The sequence below is a fragment of the Leptodactylus fuscus genome, chromosome 5 (genome assembly GCF_031893055.1).
Source record: "Leptodactylus fuscus isolate aLepFus1 chromosome 5, aLepFus1.hap2, whole genome shotgun sequence".
Lineage (NCBI taxonomy): Eukaryota > Metazoa > Chordata > Amphibia > Anura > Leptodactylidae > Leptodactylus > Leptodactylus fuscus.
This window is the reverse complement of record NC_134269.1, coordinates 100513001-100536612: the sequence shown is the minus strand read 5'-3', so window position 1 is coordinate 100536612 and position 23612 is coordinate 100513001. Positions and strand designations below refer to the sequence as shown.

The following is a 23612-nucleotide window of genomic DNA, read 5'->3' as shown; positions in this document are numbered from 1 at the left end:
GTCGGCTGGTGTGCTTTCTTCGGGCTTTCTGTCCGAAGCTTTTCAGATCTCGAATGGAACCAGTCAGGGCTGCCTTCTGTCTCCCATTATCTTTGCTTTAGTAATGGAGCCCCTGGCGGAGTCCATGCGAGTGACCGAGGACATTGGAGGTATTACTGTGGGCCGTCAGCAGCATAAAATTGGTTTATATGCTGAAGACGTTATACTGGCTCTGACCTCCCCTAGTTCTTCCTTAAGTACTGTTACTGACGCCCTTGTGAGATTTGGCAGGGTCTCTTATTATAAAGTTAATTCTTCTAAGTCCCAGATCTTGCCCATCGTCATCCCTCCTTCATTGAAACGCGACCTTAGTCTTAAATTCCCCTATCAATGGAATGACTCCCGTATTACGAACCTTGGCATCTCCCTGACGGCGCCCAGTTCTGATCTGTTTGCTGCCAACTATATCCCCCTATATCCCCCCCTTGTTCCTGTCCTTGTTTGTTCTGTTATGCGTTAGTAACTGTTGTCTGGGAAACCCATGTATGTTTGGCTTTCTGGCCTTCATATGCACGGTTAATTTTTTTTATTTTTATGCAGTTGTTTCCGCACCCAGACTTATATACAAATTTCTATTGTACGGCACTTTGTTGGTTTCTGTTATTACTGTTTTATATATTGTAAAACTTCTTTTGTCTCTTCAATAAAAATCAAATTTAGAATAAAATAAAAGAAAGCTCTAAGTCACATCTTGTGGGAAAAAACCAAACACCAAACGCATTGTAACAGAAGACTTACATCATTGGCCACCCCAGCATGGACAAGATCACGAAGAAACTTCATGACACTACAATTGGCATCTCGATGGTCTAGTGAAGTGGCAGCAATAGCCCACTGCAAAACATGGACCAGCACCTGGCTGCGCAGCAGGACAATGGGACACCGTTGGATGAACCTAAAGGACATACACACAAGACAACATGTTGAGGCGAGCAAAATTTTGTTTTGGCTGACTTTATATTCAAGGTCCACTTCCCAGTATGCCATTTTCTTCCAGAAGTTGAAACAGAACCTAGGCGTTGGGTAATGTTTCCCCTTTGTGTTAGGATTTATTCACCTCTCAGAAATAGCAGAAAGTGGATATTCCAAATACAGAATAAAAGCAACCTAATCTCAATGGTGACAACATTGCACAAACATTTAGCTTAGGAAATTAAGCAATAGGGTGAAATTAGATAAGATGAAAACAATGGCCAAACACAATGTGGTAAAAGCTGCATTCTCACACAACATTACCTTGTTAACAGCCGGAACATATCATCTACTGTATCCGGGTGATTACGGAGCCCATTTGGATGCTCAAGTAGTTGAAAGGTGGGAACGCATAGAGCCTGGTATTCAAAAAAAGGAAAATTTTAGTAATGTTCATATTTCGAACCAACAACATGGTACCAAATGTTACACAGAAACTTGTTTCTAATAATAATAATTACAACAACAATTCGCTCTCCAGGAGACCCACCTGCAGCATATCGAGCAAACCTTGCTGACAACCTTCTTCCATTCCATACTCATCCACCAGAATGCTGCCCAGGTAGAGGAAGCATGAGTGCTGGTGCATCTGGTACACATTTACCATCTAGTGAGAAAATACAAAGCCAAGATAGTTTAGGTAAAAATTTTAGCAGCTTCAAGGCTGATGCCACAGTTACAGAAAAGCTACTCACTGTAAATTCGCTGTAGTTTTTTTGAGCCAAAGCCAAAACAAAAAGGGAAATATGAAAAAAATAAGAACTTTTACTTCTCTCATCTTCTAAATCCACTCCTTGCTTTGGCTCGAAGTAGTACAGAAAAATCAGCAGAAAACAAAAAGGATAGTTTATCCACAACATATGGCTTCTTCTCCTGCAGAAGCTTTGCTCTCCCTCTAGACAAATACCCCTAACTGCAGACAACGTGTGACAAAGTGGGAGAAGTCGCTGAAGCAATGGATAAGCCGAACTGTGCTGCAGTTAGGGGAGGTTATCTAGAGCACAGAGAGCGAAGCCCTGTTAGGAGAAGGAATAACCCCCTAAAGGCCTTTTCAGATAATTTGTATAAGAGTGAAACACTGATTCAAGAAAATGGAAATGCTATACAGAATTAAAAAGGTATATTTGGAAAGAGTACGAGTCACCCTAAAAAGTACTGTCATTAGTTTGATGCAGATTTTCCTGTCTGGGGCCTACTCATTCTAGATATTAGACTGAAGCTAAATTCATGCACTCTAAATGCCAACAGGTCCACTTGTAATAGATTTTAGCAGAAAGCGTTTTCCTTTATCCTGTGTTATCAGACCAGTAGTTAGAATGTTTGATCACATTTTCATATCTTCTATATAAAACTAGGGAACTTAGTCACTATTCTGAGTAAATGGTTGGATATTCTGCAATACCTGAGTTACAAGAGGCTGCAGGAGAGCAGCAGATCCTTTCCCAACACACCGCACGGCAAAACGTAGACATCGACAACACCGCTCCACAATGCGATTGTCTGCGCGGTGCTTATTCAACGTTTCGGACATCACAGGCCATATCTGAGGAGAAATGGATTACAAGAGGTTATGTGGGAAGGAAAGATTTTCTGTAGTGTATACAGTGCATCAGGAGGGTCAACTTAGTAATATAGATGCTGCTTCCAATCCTTCACAGGCAGGTACCAAGCTTTTTATAGTATATCTGGGGCACCGGGACTCTTCTATTTTAGCATGCTCTGCTGATGCTCCAAATCTGTCATGTGACAAACCCACTCCAAACTCGAGCAGAAGGTGTACAGTGGGGTCAGCTCGCTGTCAGAGAAACAGCAAAGCCTCCAGAAATAGACTTCTGGTGTGCAGTCAATTATGTGAAAAGTTTGGAATTGGTGCACTGGAGGACTGGCCTCTGTATTAGTAGGCCGACCTTTCTGCTGTTTTTACACAGCACAAAATTTTGCAGGCAACCCCTTTAACCATGTAATAAACACCCTGCGTTTTCAGGAAACTAACTATATGCCAACAATACATCCATAAGAAAAAACAACAACAACAAAAAAAAAACTAAAGTCTTGTACTTACTTCTTGGATGACTTTCTGACATGGATGAGTCTGCCCATTCTCCACAGTGGGAGCAGTATGCCTTAAAAAAATAAACTTAATCAAAACGTGACCAACTAAAAGGAATAAAAGGAAGCATTAAATTAATTCTCCCCCCCCCATGAAAGACATTTATGCTATAAACCTCTGGGACTCAAACCTATCAGCCCCCCTTATCTTCCCCTGTGTCCTGCTACTTAGCAAGATTGAGGACCACTAAGACCACTTTCAGCCATGGTTGGGTTTTGCAAAAATAAAGTAGCTCATTGTTCCACTTTAGGTTTCCATACAGCCCGAACATGGCTGAAAATATTCTCAGCTAGGTGGTGGTCACATAAATAGCAGGGATTGGGGCCAAGTTCACATAACTGGAACCTGCATCTATTAGAAACTTACAGAATATTCTATTTATAAGTCATAAATGTCTTGTGGGAAAACCTATTTAGGCTAAGACCTCCACAGAGCGGGCTGAAGCAACAAAGCGCAGCCGGAAATAACGCAGCGGCAACACATTGCAGCTTTTCCAAAAACGCTTTTCACAGAAAGTCTGCAGAAGTTTCCTCTGCAAACTTTATATTTCAGTTATACCTATAGAGAAACTGTTGGCATTTACGTAGGTATAACTGACATTCTGTGATTTCCAAAACCTCAACAATTTTGGAAATCGCAGCGTCTCCACTGTGCATATTTTCCCGCAATGTGTGGATGGGATTCGCGTTTACACCACGTGGGGCCCCAGCTTCTAAGAGCTTCTTCTAGATAAAAAACAAACAAACAAGTCTTCAACCATAAACACCGCCACACCAGTCCATTGGCTGTGTCTGGTGTTGCATCTTGACTCTTTTGAACTGAATAGGGTTGCGTTGCAATGCTACATAACACTTACATTGGTCATCAATATATTAGTCCTAAAAAAAAAACCTCTTTAATGAGAACCCAAATCTATCTATATGTAACTTACCTGAAGATGACGGCCAGTCTGTCTAGAAACAGTGTGGGGTCAGAGGATATACCATTGTTAGGGTCTTGAGAGAGAAGCTAAGCATGAGAGCAAGACACAATGTATTACTAAATAAAATGCATAATACCAAAGAAACTAACATGTATGCGGTAATAAACCAATAGAAAAGCTAAGACTCATTCAATTTCTTGACTCTTCGCACTACACACAGGGTATTTCATGGTAGAGGCCACTGACTACTTTCCTTTCCTTGTTATCTTAAAATGCTTTTCCTGGACTTTGACCTGGATGACCTATTCTCCAGAATTAATATCATCATTAGGCATTAATAGCAGAACGGAGAGGGAAGGGGAGTGTGTTAACTCCAAACCTCCCAATGATTAGCTGCGGCCCTACTAATCTACATATCCCCATTTAACAAACCTTTTCAACAATTATCCAGAGGAAGAGAAGTGTCAGATAAAATTATGTAAGAATTATTTTCTCACCTTCTTAAGTGATTCAACCTGGACAGAACACAGTTCACTCAAGCACTCGGAGATCTTATCCAGTGGCAGACGTGTCAGGACTAATGCTGTGCCTACAGCAGGGCAGAAAGATGAATGTGTGTGACATAAATGATATGATAATTATATAGGGCTAGCCAAAATCAAAACTCAACTGAATGTGAACTTGCTGACATCGAATATTTCAATTATTTTGCATCCATGCCACCTTGTCTCACATTGCCATTGGCTAAAAGATACCAAACATCAGTGGCATTTAATAGTAAAATAATTGTTCATCGATATTAACTGAGGTAAAATGTTCAATTAAATGTGATTTTGATCATAATCGCCCAGCCCTAACATTATTGTTGTACCATACAACAGTCTTAAAGGGATTCTACCACTAAATCGTTTTTTTTTTTTTTTTTTTTGCTTTAGACGTCGGAATAGCCTTTAGGGTGCATTCACACTAAGTACATGCTGAGCTGATTCTGAACGTAAAACACGTTCAGAATGAGTGCGTACAAAGCAGATCCCTTTCAATGGGAGCCGGCATACGAGCGCTCCCCATTGAAATAGATGGGATCTGCTTTGTACGCACTGATTCTGAACATATTTTATGTTCAGAATCAGCTCAGCATATACTTAGTGTGAATGCACCCTTAGAAAGGCTATACGTCTCTTACCTTTAGACGTGGTCTTCGCGGCGCCATTCCTTAGAAATACCGGTTTTAACTGGTATGTAAATGAGTTCCCCGCAGCAATGGGGGCGGGGTCCCCGGCGCTCAAACGGTGATGGGGGCGTCCCCACTGCTGCCAGAGAGCTCTCTCCAGCGACGCCTCCTTCTTCAGCTGCAACCCCACCTCTTCTGTCTTCCATCTTGGTCCAACCTCCGACGCCTGCGCAGTACGCTCCTGTATTGAACTACAAGAGCAAGGGCGGCCTCCCAAAAATGGCCACCGGCGTCAGAGGCTGGACCGACATGGAAGACAGAAGAGGCGGGGTTGCAGCTGAAGATGGAGGCGGCGCTGGAGAGAGCTCTCTGGCAGCAGTGGGGTCGCCCCCATCGCCGTTTCAGCACTGAGGCCCGTCTCCATTGCTGCGGAGAACTCATTTGCATACCGATTAAAACCAGTATTTCTAAGGAACGGCGCCACGGAGACCACGTCTAAAGGTAAGAGTTGAATAGCCTTTCTAAAGGCTATTCCGACGTCTAAAGCAAAAAAACAAAAGCAATTTAGTGGTAGAATCCCTTTAAACCTTGGGTTGCACCTTCTGACAATTTTGACAGAAGTGGTGTTTTAAAGTTGTCCTCATCAATTTCAACCTTATGAAATGCAAGCAGCGTAACACAAGCTTCAAGTGCAACTACCATTTTTTTGCAATACACTTTATTATCCTATCAATTCATTTTTTATTATAAAACAGGCTGTAATATTCTACCTCGCAAACCTTTAACTGGGCTGTTTCTAGGGAAAGTCCATACACAATTATATTGTGAATATGCATAGCTGAAACATTTACTAAAGGGGGATGGTCACTTCAAATGGCTGTATCTTCAGTTTTCTACCACCTAGAAAACAGCTCTGGTATCATAACAAAGCTGAGATTATAGCTAAGTGCTAACTGTAACATAATTGGAGAGATCACTAATCAAAAACACAGTTGGAAATTTTATTATATGCAGCATAAACTGCTACATATCACGTTGAAGTCACATTCCCGACTGTTTTTAATTCATGATTTCTCAGTTCTTCAACCTCAGCTTTCTTATAATACCAGAAGCTTTTTTTGTAGGTGGCATAATACCGGAGATACAGCCACTTGAAGTAACCACCCCCCTTTGGCAAATGCTTCAGCTCTTTGTCCGTAAACATGTAGTACAGAGTCTCCCCGGAAATGCTTAGTTAGATCATTGCTAATGGGAACTTAAGTCTGGGTTCAATTAAGTAAGTTAGATAGATTAATAAAGCATATTGCAAAAATGTTCACCAAACACCTCCCGACACTATCACTGAAAAAAAATAAAAGAAGTCAATGAAATGGGAGTTACTCTTTAAAGTATAGGTCATCTATTCCCCTTAATTATTTTTCATGTTACTGGTATTCTCAGAGATTAATTATAATTGAAATAAAGACAACTTATCAACAGGTGAACAATCTCCCCTAACCTCTCACCTTTTAAGAGTCCCACAGAGGCCTCCGGTGGCAGAGTGAAAGAGTCCAACGATTTTGCAATCCCTAGGAGTCCGGTAAAGTGCTGTGCCATGTGGTCTCTACACACAGAGCAAATATTCTGGATAGCTTTGGCAGATGGAGAAGCCAAGGATGGCTGACACAAGCCTTTCATTAGGTAATTTAACACAGGATCTACAATGGTAAATGTATATGGTTACAATCAGGCATGCCAAAATAAAAGCTTGAAAGGTGTTTTCTTAACTTGATATTTATGACTATATCCATAGAATATGCCATACACACCTGTCTCAGACACTGAACCCGCAACTGTCTTGAGAAAGGGACCTATCTGCTTTTGAAAGCAAATGGCGGGAAAGGGGCTACAGACAGCTTTGGCCATATCCACACCTCCTATCCAAGTGAGCATGTGTATACAGAGCCAGTCTTCATTCACTTTCAGAAACAGACAATACTCTGCTCTCGAGATAAATATGGGTCCCAAAAGTTGGACTTGTATCTGACAGATATTTAAAGACATACCTCAAAAACCTAGATGAAATAGACTCTTTAAAAATATTTAGTTTTTGGTCTGAATATACAGTGCCTACAAGTAGTATTCAACCCCCTGCAGAATTAGCAGGTTTACACATTCGGAATTAACTTGGCATTGTGACATTTGGACTGTAGCTCAGCCTGGAAGTGTGAAATGCACTGCAGCAAAAAAAAGAATGTTATTTCTTTGTTTAATTTTTTTTTTAAATTGTGAAAAGTTTATTCAGAGGGTCATTTATTATTCAACCCCTCAAACCACCAGAATTCTGTTTGGTTCCCCTAAAGTATTAAGGAGTAGTTCAGGCACAAAGAACAATGAGCTTCACATGTTTGGATTAATTATCTCTTTTTCCAGCCTTTTCTGACTATTTAAGACCCTCCCCAAACTTGTGAACAGCACTCATACGTGGTCAACATGGGAAAGACAAAGGAGCATTCCAAGGCCATCAGAGACAAGATCGTGGAGGGTCACAAGGCTGGCAAGGAGTACAAAACCCTTTCCAAGGAGTTGGGCCTACCTGTCTCCACTGTTGGGAGCATCATCCGGAAGTGGAAGGCTTATGGAACTACTGTTAGCCTTCCACGGCCTGGACAGCCTTTGAAAGTTTCCTCCCGTGTCGAGGCCAGGCTTGTCCGAAGAGTCAAGGCTAACCCAAGGACAACAAGGAAGGAGCTCCGGGAAGATCTCATGGCAGTGGGGACATTGGTTTCAGTCAATACCATAAGTAACGTACTCCACCGCAATGGTCTCCATTCCAGACGAGCCCGTAAGGTACCTTTACTTTCAAAGTGTCATGTCAAGGCTCGTCTACAGTTTGCTCATGATCACTTGGAGGACTCTGAGACAGACTGGTTCAAGGTTCTCTGGTCTGATGAGACCAAGATCGAGATCTTTGGTGCCAACCACACACGTGACGTTTGGAGACTGGATGGCACTGCATACGACCCCAAGAATAACATCCCTACAGTCAAGCATGGTGGTGGCAGCATCATGCTGTGGGGCTGCTTTTCAGCCAAGGGGCCTGGCCATCTGGTCCGCATCCATGGGAAGATGGCTAGCACGGCCTACCTGGAGATTTTGGCCAAGAACCTCCGCTCCTCCATCAAGGATCTTAAGATGGGTCGTCGTTTCATCTTCCAACAAGACAACGACCTAAAGCACACAGCCAAGAAAACCAAGGCCTGGTTCAAGAGGGAAAAAATCAAGGTGTTGCAGTGGCCTAGTCAGTCTCCTGACCTTAACCCAATTGAAAACTTGTGGAAGGAGGTCAAGATTAAAGTCCACATGAGACACCCAAAGAACCTAGATAACTTGGAGAAGATCTGCATGGAGGAGTGGGCCAAGATAACTCCAGAGACCTCTGCCGGCCTGATCAGGTCTTATAAAAGACGATTATTAGCTGTAATTGCAAACAAGGGTTATTCCACAAAATATTAAACCTAGGGGTTGAATAATAATTGAGCCACACTTTTATGTTTAAAATTTATTAAAATTTAACTGAGCAACATAGCTTTTTGGTTTGTAAGATTTATGCATCTGTTAATAAATCCTGCTCTTGTTTGAAGTCTCTAACTTATTTGCATCTTATCAAACCTGCTAAATCTGCAGGGGGTTGAATACTGCTTGTAGGCACTGTATATCACAAAATAAGATATCCAAAATTCAGCAAAGGTTGAAGCATCCCAAATTAATCTTTCTAATGTATAAATTATACTAGATTCACACCTGTACCTTACTTTCCATTGTTCTGGTGCGTCATGAACCACAGGATGACAAAGTCAGATTTGCAGGTCTTTTTCACCTTGCAATTTTCGACAGATATTGTGATGGACTCACTTAAGGATGTGAACCCAGCCTTAAAGAGGACCTTTCATCAGATTGGGCACAGGCAGTTCTATATACTGCTGGAAAGCTGACAGTGCGCTGAATTCAGCGCACTATCGGCTTTCCCGATCTGTGCCCCGGGTAAAGCGCTATTGGTCCCAGTACCGTAGCTCTTTACAGTCAGAAGGGCGTTCCTTACAGTCTGTCAGGTACGTCCTTCTTCACAGCAGCGCCTATCGCGCTGTACTATGTGTACTATGTGAGCCCCTCCCCTCCTGATAATACTCGTCTATAGACGAGCACTGTGAGCAGAGGGAGGGCGTTCCTCCCCACTCACACTGTACAGCGCGATAGGCGCTGCTGTGGAGAAGGACATTCCTGGCTGACTGTCAGGAACGCCCTTCTGACTGTAAAGAACTACGGTACTGGGACCAATAGCGCTTTACCCGGGGCACAGATCGGGAAAACAGATAGTGCGCTGAATTCAGCGCACTGTCGGCTTTCCAGCAGTATATAGAACTGCCTGTGCCCAATCTGATGAAAGGTCCTCTTTAATATAACAGGAAGTCATATGTGTACAAATCATGTGCTTTAATAAACTGTTAAAACAATCAGAAAATAAAGCAGGGCTTTAAGACTCACCAAGAAATTGTGGGTTTCTGTCAACTACTTCGCTCATTTCCCCTACCAGTTCAATGCTTGTATACCGAACAGCAACATGCACAGACTCAGGGAGCCTGACCACACCTTCTAACACCTCTATTAAAGTCGTGTTTTTGTCCCTGAAAGAAGAAAGAAATTACACTTTAGGGCACAAAACAGGCTCTCATGCAGGCCCTGTGACTGTCACCAAGTCTCCCCTGGGCTAGTGTCAGGCTGAGCAGACATTTCCTGTGTGCCAAGAGGGACTAGGAAGTACAGGCAGCATTGTACATGTGGCAGAGGACTTGGGGAGAGGAGTATTGCTTCACTTTTTATTAACCTATTACAAGTTATACATAAAAATGTTCCAGCTGAAAGAACATTTTAATAAAAATTTTACACTTGCACAACCCCCCCCCAAAGAAAAAAAGCATTGCAAAATGGCATATAAATGGTATATATATATATTTTCATGTTGACCACACAAAGTTTTATTCTACTTTACACAACTTATTCCCGTCTTTTTTTTAGGTGTGTGCGTGGGGGGGGAAAGGTTGTTCTGCTTCCTTCCAGTTTTCATGCAGAGAAAGACTTACGGGTCTATACTTTTGGCAATGGATGCCATGATGAACAACACGGCCTCGGTGACTTCCCATGGTGGATTACTGTCTTTTAAGGTAGAATACAACTGTAAATACAGTAAAAATAAATAAATAAAAAAAAAAAATTATAAAACAGTCATGAAAACCCAAAACATGTATCTAGAGAACACAAAAGCTCAATAGACATCCTATGACTTGGTGGCATTGTGTAAACAGCAGTTTCCTGATATTTTGCAGTGGGGGGTGTTGCATAATATAATTAGCTTTTCACATTAAGAGAAGAAAAGGGACACTCCCTGCACAAGAACAGATGGACTCACAAATAAGACAGGAATGGTAAAACCCGTCCTCTCCTCTAAAACAGAGCTGTGAAAAACCTACTCACTTAAACTAGGAAAGCAGTCATTGTTGTTGTCATTGTCATTGTTCTATTCTCCATGCCTCACAAGCATCTATCAAAACCACCACATAAAAACAAAAAACAAACAAAAAAAAAACCCACAATAAAAACATGTGTTGCTGCACTTTTTATCAAAATTATATTTAAAGGGGTTGTCCTTTTAAAAATTATGTTGTATTCAATATGACTTCAGTAAACCTAGAACAGTTCCATAATCTTCAAATCAGTTGAAAATTTACTTCAAATTCAGCTGCAAATCCATGGCAGAAAGTATGTTTTATGTTTAGAACTAGACTCACATTAACCCTTGGATTCAACCCTACTCATGACAAAGTGAAATCTACGGTCAAATCAGGAAAGAAGAACTAATAGAAAGTGGATTTGCAAATTAAAAAAACAAAAGATATATTTTTCCATTTTATGACATGAGGTTTGTCATCTACCTCACTATAAAATGCATGCTGAATTTGTGGACAGAAAATCCACCGTATTTGCACTATGTGTAGACATAGCTTAAAGCTCACAGAATTGGAGAGACCATAAACAGATGTCCACGATTTATACAGCTAGCACAAAGGAAGACTTTTGCTCACATACGTTTTGAGTAAATCTATAGGAATTATGCAAACAGACCTGAGTGAAACACTCCACTGATCCCACCAGAAAGATCAGATCCTTTACTAAGTCAGAAACTCTCATGCGAAATTCTCCAAAATCATCAGTTTCCTCAGGAACGCCCTCCTGAAAAGGCAAAAAAGATTGAAGGTTGCTGATACTACTTTATATGAAGAAGGCAGTAAATATTTGACCAAAATATCAATACCACAATTACATAAAGGGTTCTGGATCAAATATTGGACTTACCTTGAAGTCAGGTCTGTTGTGATGTGAAAAATGTGCTTTCTTACCTGCCTTGGATCCTAATATAACAAACCTGATCTATGGTTATAGCATACTGCAAGCACAGGCAAGGCTAAAGGCCCGACTAGTTTGTAGCCATGCCTACACACTGACCTGACTAGCTAATCTACTTCCTAAGTCATACAGCCATCTTGACCTAGGCTTTGCAGACAAAGGACATTCCACTTCGCTACAATAGAAAATTATCTGCAAACACATCCACAACAGTTCTAAATATTCACTGTGTGATCTTTTCTTAGCTTTATTTTACTTGCTGGTCCTTGTATCACTGTTCTTTACACGCAGTGAATCTGTGTACAAACTACACTTCCCATAATGCATCTCCCTGCTCTCACTCTGTGTGTACCCCTCCGTTCTCCACTCTCTCCTGCAGTGAAATCACAGGAAATAAGTCACTCCCACGTCTGAGGTCACATGATGCGGTGAGGTTTCGATTCCAAGTTTGCTCCCCCCTCCCTCTGTGAGCAAGAAATACAGAGTGAGAGCAGGGAGAGGGATCATGAGAACTGAAGTTTGTTCAGAGTCACTGCATGTAGATAACCGTAATACAAGGAGTCTCAAGTAAAATAAAGCCAAGAAAAGTCAGCACAAGGGAACAGTGAGTATTTAGCACTGCGGTGGATGTATTTGCAGATCCTTTTTGTGAGCTGGATAACCCCTTTAAGGCTTATTCTTCAAACCTCAAACATAAGCCTTCAATACCTCCCTGCTGCCTCAAACTCGCTCTTTTTTTTTTTTTCATTCCTGAAACTACAAATACTAGTTCACACCCTCATCTCCCGCTTAGACTACTGAAATACCCTTCACTATGGCCTCCCAGCAAATGTTCTGGCCCTCCTCCATTTCACTCTAAACTTTGCAGCTCTCTTAACACACCCCTCCCCCGTTTTTCATCAGTCTCTCCCCTTTGCCAGTCCCTTCGTAGTTTAAAATGCTATATCTGACCAAACACAATCTGTCACCCCTATACAAATCTAACCTAATCTCCCATGACCTCCCCATACAAAATCTCCAATTATCTCAAGACCCCCTATGCTCTGCTCTTATTTGCCCTTCAAACAACCACCTCTGAGACTTCTACTGTGGATTCTCTATGTGCATCCTCTGGTGTACAGCTCCGACGATACGCAAGACTTTCGCCCCACAATCACTTTCAAGAAGACCCTGAAGACTCACCTCTTCAGAAAAGCCTGCAATCTTCAATAACCCTGCTGCCATCACACCACCATCCAAACAGCGTCTAGCCACAATTACTGCCTGTATCCCCCTTCCCTCATAGATTGTAAATCCTTGCGCATAGGGCCCTCTATCCCACTGTGACAAACAAATTTACTGAAAAGTGTTACTTACATGATCTGGATCAAGCTGACAGTGCCGTGCTAAAGCGTGCAGAAGCCTCTGTATATACGGTTTGAAGATACTGTGTAGAACAGCGTCATTTATTTTGTAAAGATGTTCACCCAGTCTATACCAAAAATTAAATGATATTTCAACTACCTGTAAGACAAAGAAAAAAAATAGTGATCTACAAAACAGCACTTTTGTAAAACTACACAGACTGCCTGCAATTTTAAGCAGCACTTCAAACTTCATCCAGCTTTCCTTGAGGTTACCAAATTTTTAAAATGTAGGCCTCCTTCAACTGTAAGGAGTAGGAGACGGTGCTAACAGTTTTGTCTTTATGCTGGTTCACATAGAGCAAAAAAATGTTAAGATATGTTTTTATTTTTTAAGTTTCTTTTAAGCCAGACCTGCTAATGATCCCCAAATACAAAACTATCCATGTGCTATGAATAACATGATGACTAGAGGACTCCTCGTCTGACAAACATTGAAAATTCTGTCACAATGCTTTTTTAAAGCAGTAGGACTAGGATTACACTGGACAGACATTTTTAGGGTACAAGGTGTAAAACGACAGCATATTGCAAGGTTGTACATCAAAAAGGGATGACTTAGAAGGTCTAACTTCGGTAATCCTCACCATTCCCATGAATGAAGGGATGACATAGCTAGTTTAACACTGCATACCCTACTCCATTTTCCCTGCACAGAGGCACCAACTAAGTAAATGGAGTCTACTTTAAGTTTCAGATTCCTTCCCAGTATATGTAGGAGTCAGTTTGGATCCATATAGATTGTAAAGGCCTATCCTAATATTATAGTGTCACCTTAGAAGTTAGGAACAACTGTTTAATATGTCAAATGCAAAACAATCAACTAAGGATAGCCTTTCAGTACAGCAGCAAATTGCATTAGTCTTCAACTTGAGGTATTCACTGGAGAAATTTCTCTACATACACCCATAAAGGAAATCTGCAGCATATGCAAGAGTAATTATATATGTATGCACACACACATTGCCAATACATTCTACACCCCTGGTCATAATGTGAACAGTTAAGCAGGTTGAAGATAAAATGATCTTCAAGAGGCTTAACATTAAATATGACAGATTCCCAATGTTTTTTTTTTTTTCTTTATTTTTTACATTTTCAAAATAACAAAAATGAAAAAGTTTGGGCACCCTGTATGGTTAGTACCTAGAAACACACCCCTTGGCAAGTGTCACAGCTTATAAACGCTTTTTGTAGCCAGCCAAGAGTCTTTCAATTCTTGTTGGAGGGATTTTCATCCAATCTTCCTTGGCAAAGTCTTCCAGTTCTGTGAGCACACAAACTACAAGGGTTCCCAAACTTTTGCAAGGTACGCCTTTATCCTTTTCACTCTAAAATTGTACTCAAACTTAATAATACAATGATATTGCTTAAAATTATAGACAAGTGTGTTTTATCTTTAACTTTATGCCTTTTAAGCATCATTTTATCTTCAACTTGGTTAACTGTTCACAATAAGTAATTTTGACCAGGGGTGTCCAAACTTTTGCACGCCACTGTAGGTGTATTCCACACTGGATTTTTCTGCATAGAATAATATATAGATTGATAAAAATCTAAGCTGATTCATACCAGCTTTAATATGCCAGAGAGACCCCTTTTAGCACATGCCAGGTGAATGGAAACCTAGGAATACATTTGGTGTATGTGCAGAGAGCTTTCCTGGTGCATATCCCAAAAGTAGTTACAAATGTCATGTGAACGCCGACCTAGCAGTTTATTTTGTTCTTTTATCTTTGAGGCCCTTTACCTTACAATTAAAGTTTATACAAGTAAGAATTGTGCAATTATCATATTTGATTAAGTTTAAGACCATTTATTTTTATAACTACCTCATATTGTGGGTGACCTGCACAAATCAAGAGAAGGTCCAGCGTTCGTAGGTCCCCTAGCTCATGACCAGGAGTAGAAACAATCTTCTCTAGAAAGGTTTCACACAGTTCTGTAAACATCCTGCAATAATTCAACACCCTGAAATGTATAGAAAAAGAGAATTAAACATATAGAAAAGTGTACAAGGCTCTATAGAAAAACGAACAGTAAAAAGGGTAAACAACACCTGTAAATCTTTTACCACAGAGTGGAGATAGATATCTGACTTGCAGCCACATTACCAAGTCATGCTACCTCTGCTATGAGAATCACAACTACATCATACAGAAAAGCAGGTTCTAAGTTATCCTCCCAATCCTGATTCCAGTAATATAACCTAGTCTGCAGAGAGGCTCCAGTACTGAATGATTGATGTGCTGCATGTGCTCTGGAAGGATCATGTGGCCTGTGTCTGATGTCACCTTTGCTGTGTACATCTAAGGTTCCCCCCCAAGTTACTACTGGACATTCTGACCAGTGCAGGTTTTGCCACACGAGGGCAAGGAGGTGGTGAGGGAAAGTGGATAACTTGCACATTCCCTGCATAAGCAAAGCGTTTTCAAAAACGTTACGCAAAGAAATACAAGACACACATAGAGAACATAATTTAGAGGCGAACTACCATTTTCTGTAATTCTTCGTCTAGTAAGATATCAGGAGTGAGTAGATGCATCATGAGATTTTAACTAGTTCATGGGACCCCTGTATCAGACAATGTTTTCATCTTATGAAACGGTGCCTTGATATTGCACTTTTTATTAATATGCTAGTGAGGTCTTTGGAACTAATGGTACAATGCAATGGGAATGCGGAGGTAAGCACCGCAGATGTCGATGAACGTCAATAATTCGCCAACCTCCAGGGATGGCACCATGGACCGCAGGGACTCCATTCGGAACCTGTGGGCACGGACTAACCTGTTGAGTTTCATTTCAGATCCAGCATGGGGCAAAGGGAATCACCCTTCTTGGGAACAATGAACAGGTTGGAATAATAGCCTCGGATACGCTCTCAAGTTCTGCCGCTGGAGAGTGGAGACGGCCTGAAGAAAGGAGCCCGCTCGAGAGGAGGAGAAGGTAAAATGGACGGTATAAAAAAAAAAAAAAAAAAAAAAGTCTTCCGTTTTGGAAAGCAAACTCGATGTAGTAACTGGTTGACACCACCTCTTGTGCCCAAGGTGTTGTCGACGCTGGCGAGCCAGACAAACCTGAAGGAGAGAAGGTCCCCCACCTAAGTAGTCACGAGTAAGGGAAGACCTTCATGCAGAGGGGGGTTTGGAAGAGGAAGGCCTGGAGGACTTGGTTCATGACTACCAGGTAGGTCTAGGCTTAAAAGGGGGCTTCTTGGACAGGAAAACTGTCCTCCAGAGCGACAGGTGGAGCCACAAAAATAGATGCCAACCCTCCTCCAGCCATAAATGCCGAGAATGGCTGGAGGAGAGTTGCTGGCACTTAGAGAGCTTTTTCCCTCTGTAGCTTCAGAGATGATCTTCTCCAGGCCTTTGCAAATAAGCAGGCCCTGTTTGTCCTGAGAGAAGGGAAGGGCCGTGACAACCTTCTTGGAGAGTGAGTGTGAGAGAGAGAGTATTGCTCAGAGGCGGAGCTCACATCTTTTGCTATTCCTCGTCTCAGCCTCCTAGTGGCCAGGTCTATACCCATGGTGCTGTGACACCCAATTAAATAAGCGAGAAAAGTTTCATTAATCTATGTCAGCAAGTTCAAATCTATTAGCTGAACTGACTTTCGATTTTGGTTATTAATTGCCCGGTCCTGTATCTAAACTTATGTCTTGCTTCATTATGCACTAAATGGATTTTACATCGTACAGCTCTCATTTAACACTTTAGGCTTGTTACTGGTTAGCAGCATTTGGCTTTCAAGAGTAGTGTAAAGGCAACCGCATAGCTCAGTTTAGGGTTAAAATACTATTTGTATGCTAGTAGCATATACCATTGAGGAATCTACTATATCAGATGTAATATTATCAGAAAGGAAAAAAAAAAGTGTTGCATGTCCCCCTTTTTTAATTTATGGTGAATGTTATGAAACTTTATGTCCCTTTCACACCAACTTAGGCAAACACTTCCTGTTTTCTGACTACATTAAATTGCTGATCACCACAAAAGATTAGAGGAAGTCTTTTCTCAATTGCATTGTAAAATAGACTGACTGAGGCCCAATGCCATCAGCCAGTATAACACGGAGCTAGACAAATGAATGGGGCTTAAGAAAGCCCTGAGTCAGCTGGCAGACAACACAGAATCAAACCCAGCTTCCAAGGTTATAATTTTTATGCATTAGTTTGCATAAATGAAACTAATAGACGTGAGCAATAAAACCAACACTGTCCCTTGCTGCAGCAGTAAATTAAGCACCACTAGTACAAAGCTTTTAGGGTATAGAAACAAGGGTAACTGTTAGAAAATATATTTCCATGCTACTCATAACCAATATATTTGGAGGCTACAGATCATCTGACTGGCAAATTATTGAGAGACTGCCTCACAATAAAGATTTATATAGTATGGAGAAGGATTTCTGAGTAAAAAGCAAAGTAAATCCAGACAGTACCTTCCTAGGAGACAGCGTCTTTAATACTCCACCCACACAGTGACAAACCAATATCCCAGCATTGGTTTGTGTGCAAAAGAGGCTGTCAATCATTGTGTTGGGCGAGTAAGCAGGACTCTAAACGCCTCTCCTAGGCAGGATTTCTTTATTGAAGACTTATCCCAAATATCAATATCAGATTGCGAAGCGTTACGACACACAGTATCCCCTGCCAAACAGCTGTTCTTAACAGCCGCTACAGAGACCAGATCAAGAAACTCTGTTCTGTGTAGTGGTTGTGCCGAGTTACTTCAGCTCAGCTCCTGTATAAGTGAATGGGAGCAGAGCTGTAGAAACTCTTCACATCCACTATATAGAGAACAGAGCTGATCTACATATAGCTACAGCTGAGAACAGCTGTTGGGCAAGGGTCTCGAGTGTCAGGCCTAAGGATAGGTCATCTATATCGTCTGCCCATTTTACCCTTTAATCTGTTTCTCATAGGGCTCAGCTTCTCTCCCTCTACCACATCTAAAAAGGACAAGAGAAAATACCTTTTTGCTATAAAGACATGTTTACCAGAATTACTGTGCAAAAATGAAATTTCATGCATCTGAGATATGTATATTCTTACATACACTTTTAGAAAGAGGACAATATTTTCTGACTTCACTGGGGAGAGACGTGGTCAACTTTCCAAATGAAGCCATTAAGACCTGAAAGAGTATGGTGCTGTGACAAATGCCACTGCCCATTAATTCTAGTAATCAGTGAGGGGGGGGGGGGGGGGAGGTGGTCTCAGAGTCTGGACCTCTACCATATTCTGACATACTAGAAGATTCACAAAACGCAAAGTTTCTACTGTTACCACTCAAAACATATTGCTGAACCAAAAATCAAAGCTAATGCAGTGTTTTAAGTGAGTCCATACTGTCATATTTACTTAGAGATAAGGCAAAGTTCCTGTTTTGCTGATATGGTCATTTTTTTTTAAATTCTAGCATGTTCATTGCTATTCACTGAAGGTGCTAACAAGATGACAGATTTACCATCAGTTTTTAAGAAGCTAAAGAATATGGGAAACAAATAAGTAAGTTATATTACTTAAAGAGGACCTTTAATCTGCTCATGCATATGTGGTTTTATACACCGCTAAAAAACAAATAGTGCGCTGAATTCAGCGCACTGTCGACTTTCCCAGTATGTACCCTGGGGCTGGAGATATCAGTGCGGAAATTAACGGCATTTTCCAACCCGGGGCACATCCTGGGAAAGCCAATGACCAGGATAGGTCAACAATAAAACATTACTAGGAGTATGAAAACAAAGACCCCCAATGATGAGCCATTTAAAAGGGCTGTAGTACTTTTTCAAGCAACATGACCACTTCACTGTTTACATCGAACACTGTTTTACAGCAGCCGTGCCATCATTACAGCCTTGCCCCCACAAATGACTGGAACAAGGCTATAATAACTACTAAAATATGGCTTGCAATATAAAACAATGCAATCTTATGAGTTCTGCGGCCGCTTCAAACAGCTGATCAGTGGGGGTTCCAGGTTTTGAAAATTGATAACCCCTTTACACTGAGTTGACACTGAATTTTTTGGTCAGGAATCCGCCTCAAAATCAGCCTCCCAATAGAGTTCTAACCAAATTGCTGGCCAAAAAAAATCTGTATGAACTCAGTCTAAGTGTAAAATAAAGAACTCCTCCAGTACATCTACAGAGACACAATGATAGATTCAAAACTATGGCAAGAGAAAAGCTGCCTATAACAGCCACATCATCATGTTTAGGCCATGCTATAGAACAAGGCATAGTTTCTCATACAAGGAGGAGTGGACCAAGTTGTAACAATATGTACCAGAATTACATCTAACAGGTCATATAAAGTTAGACTTGGCATTTTAAAGATGGACTAGATTCATCACCCAGCATTGGTCACTGTGATAAATATGAAGCATTTTCAGGCTGTCCAGTCTGAACAATGCTAAGTAAATCATCTGTCAATCAAGTCAAGGCTTCAATCTTCCTTTGACAAGTTGCTTCCTCTCTGAAAAGTGAGATCTACCAACTTTTGAGAGAAAAAAAAAAGAATAATAAGGACAGGGTTGTGGATTAAAAGACCAGGTCCATTTTGGGTACAGACAGGGGGGAAAAAAAGTTACTGACCCTGGCTTAAAAATAAAAAAAAGTAGTGATTATAATTATACAATTATTACAATAGTTTTCCAGTTTGTACAATGTAACCTGGAACTGCAGCCCCATTCCTAATCACTTGAAAACGAGCAGGCCTGCTTCTGGCTGAATATTTAGTTATACGGCTTCCAGTGGCCGCAACAGCTGATTGGTTTGGGGGTTCAGTTGTTGGACCTTGATTGATATGTATGACCAAAATGTGCAGGTCCTGGACAAACCATTTAGTGTACACAGAAGGGCATTTCATATAACACACATGCTCGGTCACCTTTAAATTACTTTCCCACCAAGTCAACACCCAGCCTAATTTATCCCCATATCTTACTTGTCCATATCTTCTCGAGCGACTGCCATGTGATACGCTGGTTCAAGTGTTAGCACTCCCTGGAAAAGATGTGTTCCCAGGTTCAGATGAGTCTCAACGTTTTCAATAGCGTAGAGGGCAGAACAAACACAGTCAGAAGCAGCTTCATGCAGATTGGAAGGGGTCTGGTCCTGTTGCTGCAAAAATAAAGCACCTCATGTAGTTATAAGAATACCTCATAGATTGTAAGCTCTTTTGAGCAGGGCCCTCAGTCCCATTGTGTGAAATGACGTTCTTTGTTATGTATGTCTGTATCTGAACCCTATAAATTGTACAGTGCTGCGGAATATGTTGGCGCTATATAAATAAAATGTATTATTATTATTATTATTATTATTATTAAAGATAAAACCTGAAATTTTTAAAGCAAACCCGGTCTCATTAAGTCTGTTTTAATAAATATTTATTTTATTTTACATGATCAAACAATCCTGGAGCATCTTTTCCGAGAACTCTGTCGTATTGTACATCTGTTATTATTCTAAGAAATTAATGATAAAAAAACAAACAAAGACAGCTAGTTAGACCATGTCAAACTGGCAACACCTAGTTGTCAGTTCACACATTTCTAGGTGGTCTGAGAAAAGATGCTCCAGAGTTACGTCATGAATAATACAAGTTTATACTAAAAGACTTATCAGGAGAGCCTTTTGTTTGTCTGATAAAGAAATGCAAGAAATGTGTTTGAAATGCAAATTCATAAGCCTTCATATACTTTCATTATGATAGCTTGCCCAGTGTCTGATAGCACTGATCTGCTCTGCTTCTGTGATAAACAGGGGGAAAGTTCCCTCTATGTAAGTCAGCACAAGGCTACTGATATGCTTGAAGGGCATAGTTACTGCATTAAGCAAAACAGCCAGCAGCCCCCCCAAGCATGTCACTAGTCACATGACGAAACAGGTAGGGAAAAGGAAGCTCCCTTTCCTATCTTAGAAGGAAGACAAGTGCAGAAGACTGAAGCAGCTATTAAGTAATATAAAGTCACTAGACCAAAAGTTGCAGTAAAAGAAAAATGGTCAACAAAAGAGCTAAAGCTGCAGAAATCTACGTCTAGCTTAGAAAACGCCACAATAAGAACTTCAGGAAGAATTAAAACTGCAGAGCTTTAAACAGCCTTGTGACATAGCTTACCAAGACCTGAAAGAGGAGCATCAGGAGTCGGTTGTTTGCCATAAAATTGCTGTCTAGGACTCCCAAATTAAACCAGCTTCCCAGACACTTAAAGGTTTTTATCAGCATTTTCTCATTGCCAGCAGATTTTTCTACGCAGTTCATCTAAATAGTAAAAAAGAGAAGACTTATCACTATAATTTACAGAACATTTATCTTACACATATAAAATAACCAAAGCCATTTTGGGCTGCCAACAGTTCAGACAGAGAAATTTCTAATGATTTATAAAGCATTTATTTACATTAAATAAATATTTGCTCATCTCTTTAGCTTGATGTTGCTTAAGGCTGAGTTCAGACAGTGTTTTTTGGTCTGGAATTTGACGCAGAGGCTGCCTCAGATTATTGGACCAAAAAACGGCTAGCCACGCCTGGATGCCGTTGCAGTGCACCGGCATCCAGTCGTGGCATTCCTCCCCGGATTAGGCCCAAATGAATGGTCCTAGTCGGGAGGGAGGTGTCGCGAGGCGGATGTCCACGGACGAATCAGCCGCGGAATCCGTCTGAAGAAAGGGCATGTCTCTTTTTTTTCCGCAAGCAGGAACAAGCTACTTGCAGAAAAAAGAAATGACCGTCTCCCATTGATTTCAAAGGGAGGTGGGGTTTTTTTGGTTAAGATTTCGACACCAATTCCGCGTCAAAATCCAGACCATAAAAACCCATCTGAACTCAGCCTAGGCCATACACAGCAACTCCAGCATTTTGTAATAAAGCAAATAGAAAAACATGTATGTCCAGCACATGGATCGTACTTTTTTTTCTTTTTTGTTATGATGTTGATTTAATAAAGCTGCATAGGCTTTTACAATTTGGAAGCGCTTGACATATACATTTTCAATTTGTCTTAAAAAAGCAATGATAGAAGGGAAAAAGACTCTTCAGGTTCACATAGCATTCCCTATGTAGGTAAACTATTCTCTGTTTGTTCAGAACCACCCTAACCATGTATTCAATTAAACGTGACCACATGGAAATGTACATAGCAACTAGAACAAGTGATATTGGTTTTAGGCTAAGGGCCCATGTAGCATCACTGTTTTTCCCTCAGGGCTTTTCACAAAATCACGCAGATGTTTCTTCTGCAGACTTTCTGCTTAAATTGTAACTATAGGGAAACTGCTGGCATTTCTGTAGGTATAATTGACATGCTGCGATTTCCAAAACGGCAACAGTTTTGGACTTTACAGTGTATCCGCTGCGTGTATTTTACCGCACTGTGCAGATGGGATTCACTAGAATACCATCTGCTACACAGTGACTGTAAAACACCACTTTTCTCCCATGAAGTTTACTCCACAATGGACGCTGGCCTTAAAGTGTCTTAGTAGTTGTGATATATTGCCCTGTAATGCTGAGAGCTGCAGTTTTCCAATAGCTGTGAAGCTTTCGGACAATTCTGAATATTAAAAATCTTATTTGCAACCCCAAACATGCACAGTAAAGTCAAAAAACAGAACTCAAGAGAAGCTTCATACCAGAAGAGAAACCACAGTGCTGGAGTAATAGGCCAGATCCTCAATGATCTCAGAACGTCTGTTAGCACCGATACGAAGAGATCGGCTATGTACCTCCTCAGGCAGCACGGTGAGGATCTCCAGGAGAAAGGGTAATGATGAGGCATCATTACTATACCTGTAGAAAACATCAGATTAGTTAGAAACATTACCAATGTATAAGCCGGACATGCTGAGGAGGGACAGACTGGAAGCAAGTACTTACGTTTCTACAAGGGTTTGTACGCAGCCTTTCCAGGAAGCCATTTGCAGGGCAAGATCTGCTATTGCTAACGCCAGCTAAAAAAAAAACAACAAAAAAAAAAACCAAACAAGAAAATCATCATTTCTGATCCACAAAATCTGAGTATTTTATATGTGCTTTTGTTATTCAGAATATATTTAAGACACTACATGGCCATTATACATGTGTATACTTGATCTACATCTTCAAGGGTGCCCAAATGCTTTCTTAAACAGTCTTTCCTTGTATGTGAAACGTTTCCACTAAACTCAGGAACTGCTATGGATTGAGCTGTAGTGAGGTCAGCTGATGGATTCTGTACAATAAGACCTAGTTCATAGTTCTGTAGAACGCTGCCTGATATAGCATTAAGATTTGTTTCACCGGCATTAAAGGACATATACTGAATCATGAAGAAATAGCCAAGACCAAGAAACTAGTGCAAATTAGAGTTGGAGCAGTTGCTCATTGTTCACATTATAGTGGCCATTTGAAAATATAATCAGCAAATTCTTAGCTTGCTAGAAAAAACTAATTAATTAAAAAAGCATACAGGGCATTTAGCTTAGCTTTTTTCAGAATTCTTTTGCAAAACATAAAAAGCATGAATCATGTGAAAAGAGCCCACGGAGTCCACAAGGAGTTGATAAAC

General features: G+C 40.8%; 1 protein-coding gene across 1 annotated transcript in view; it reads right to left on the bottom strand.

Annotated features, from left to right (window-relative positions):
* The window catches only part of TNPO3 (transportin 3), a 36874-nt gene that overhangs the window by 6046 nt on the left and 7216 nt on the right, over window positions 1–23612 (bottom strand). The window contains exons 3-19 of the mRNA XM_075273878.1: window positions 22943–23016; window positions 22699–22855; window positions 21183–21326; window positions 20010–20185; window positions 14891–15029; window positions 13012–13158; window positions 11374–11481; window positions 10335–10426; window positions 9739–9878; window positions 6720–6911; window positions 4541–4632; window positions 4053–4129; window positions 3074–3134; window positions 2414–2554; window positions 1502–1618; window positions 1276–1370; window positions 778–934 (exon numbers count right to left, since the gene is read on the bottom strand). Coding sequence (XP_075129979.1) covers window positions 778–934; window positions 1276–1370; window positions 1502–1618; window positions 2414–2554; window positions 3074–3134; window positions 4053–4129; window positions 4541–4632; window positions 6720–6911; window positions 9739–9878; window positions 10335–10426; window positions 11374–11481; window positions 13012–13158; window positions 14891–15029; window positions 20010–20185; window positions 21183–21326; window positions 22699–22855; window positions 22943–23016 — 2109 coding nt within the window. The remainder of the gene's footprint in view (window positions 1–777; window positions 935–1275; window positions 1371–1501; window positions 1619–2413; window positions 2555–3073; window positions 3135–4052; window positions 4130–4540; window positions 4633–6719; window positions 6912–9738; window positions 9879–10334; window positions 10427–11373; window positions 11482–13011; window positions 13159–14890; window positions 15030–20009; window positions 20186–21182; window positions 21327–22698; window positions 22856–22942; window positions 23017–23612) is intronic.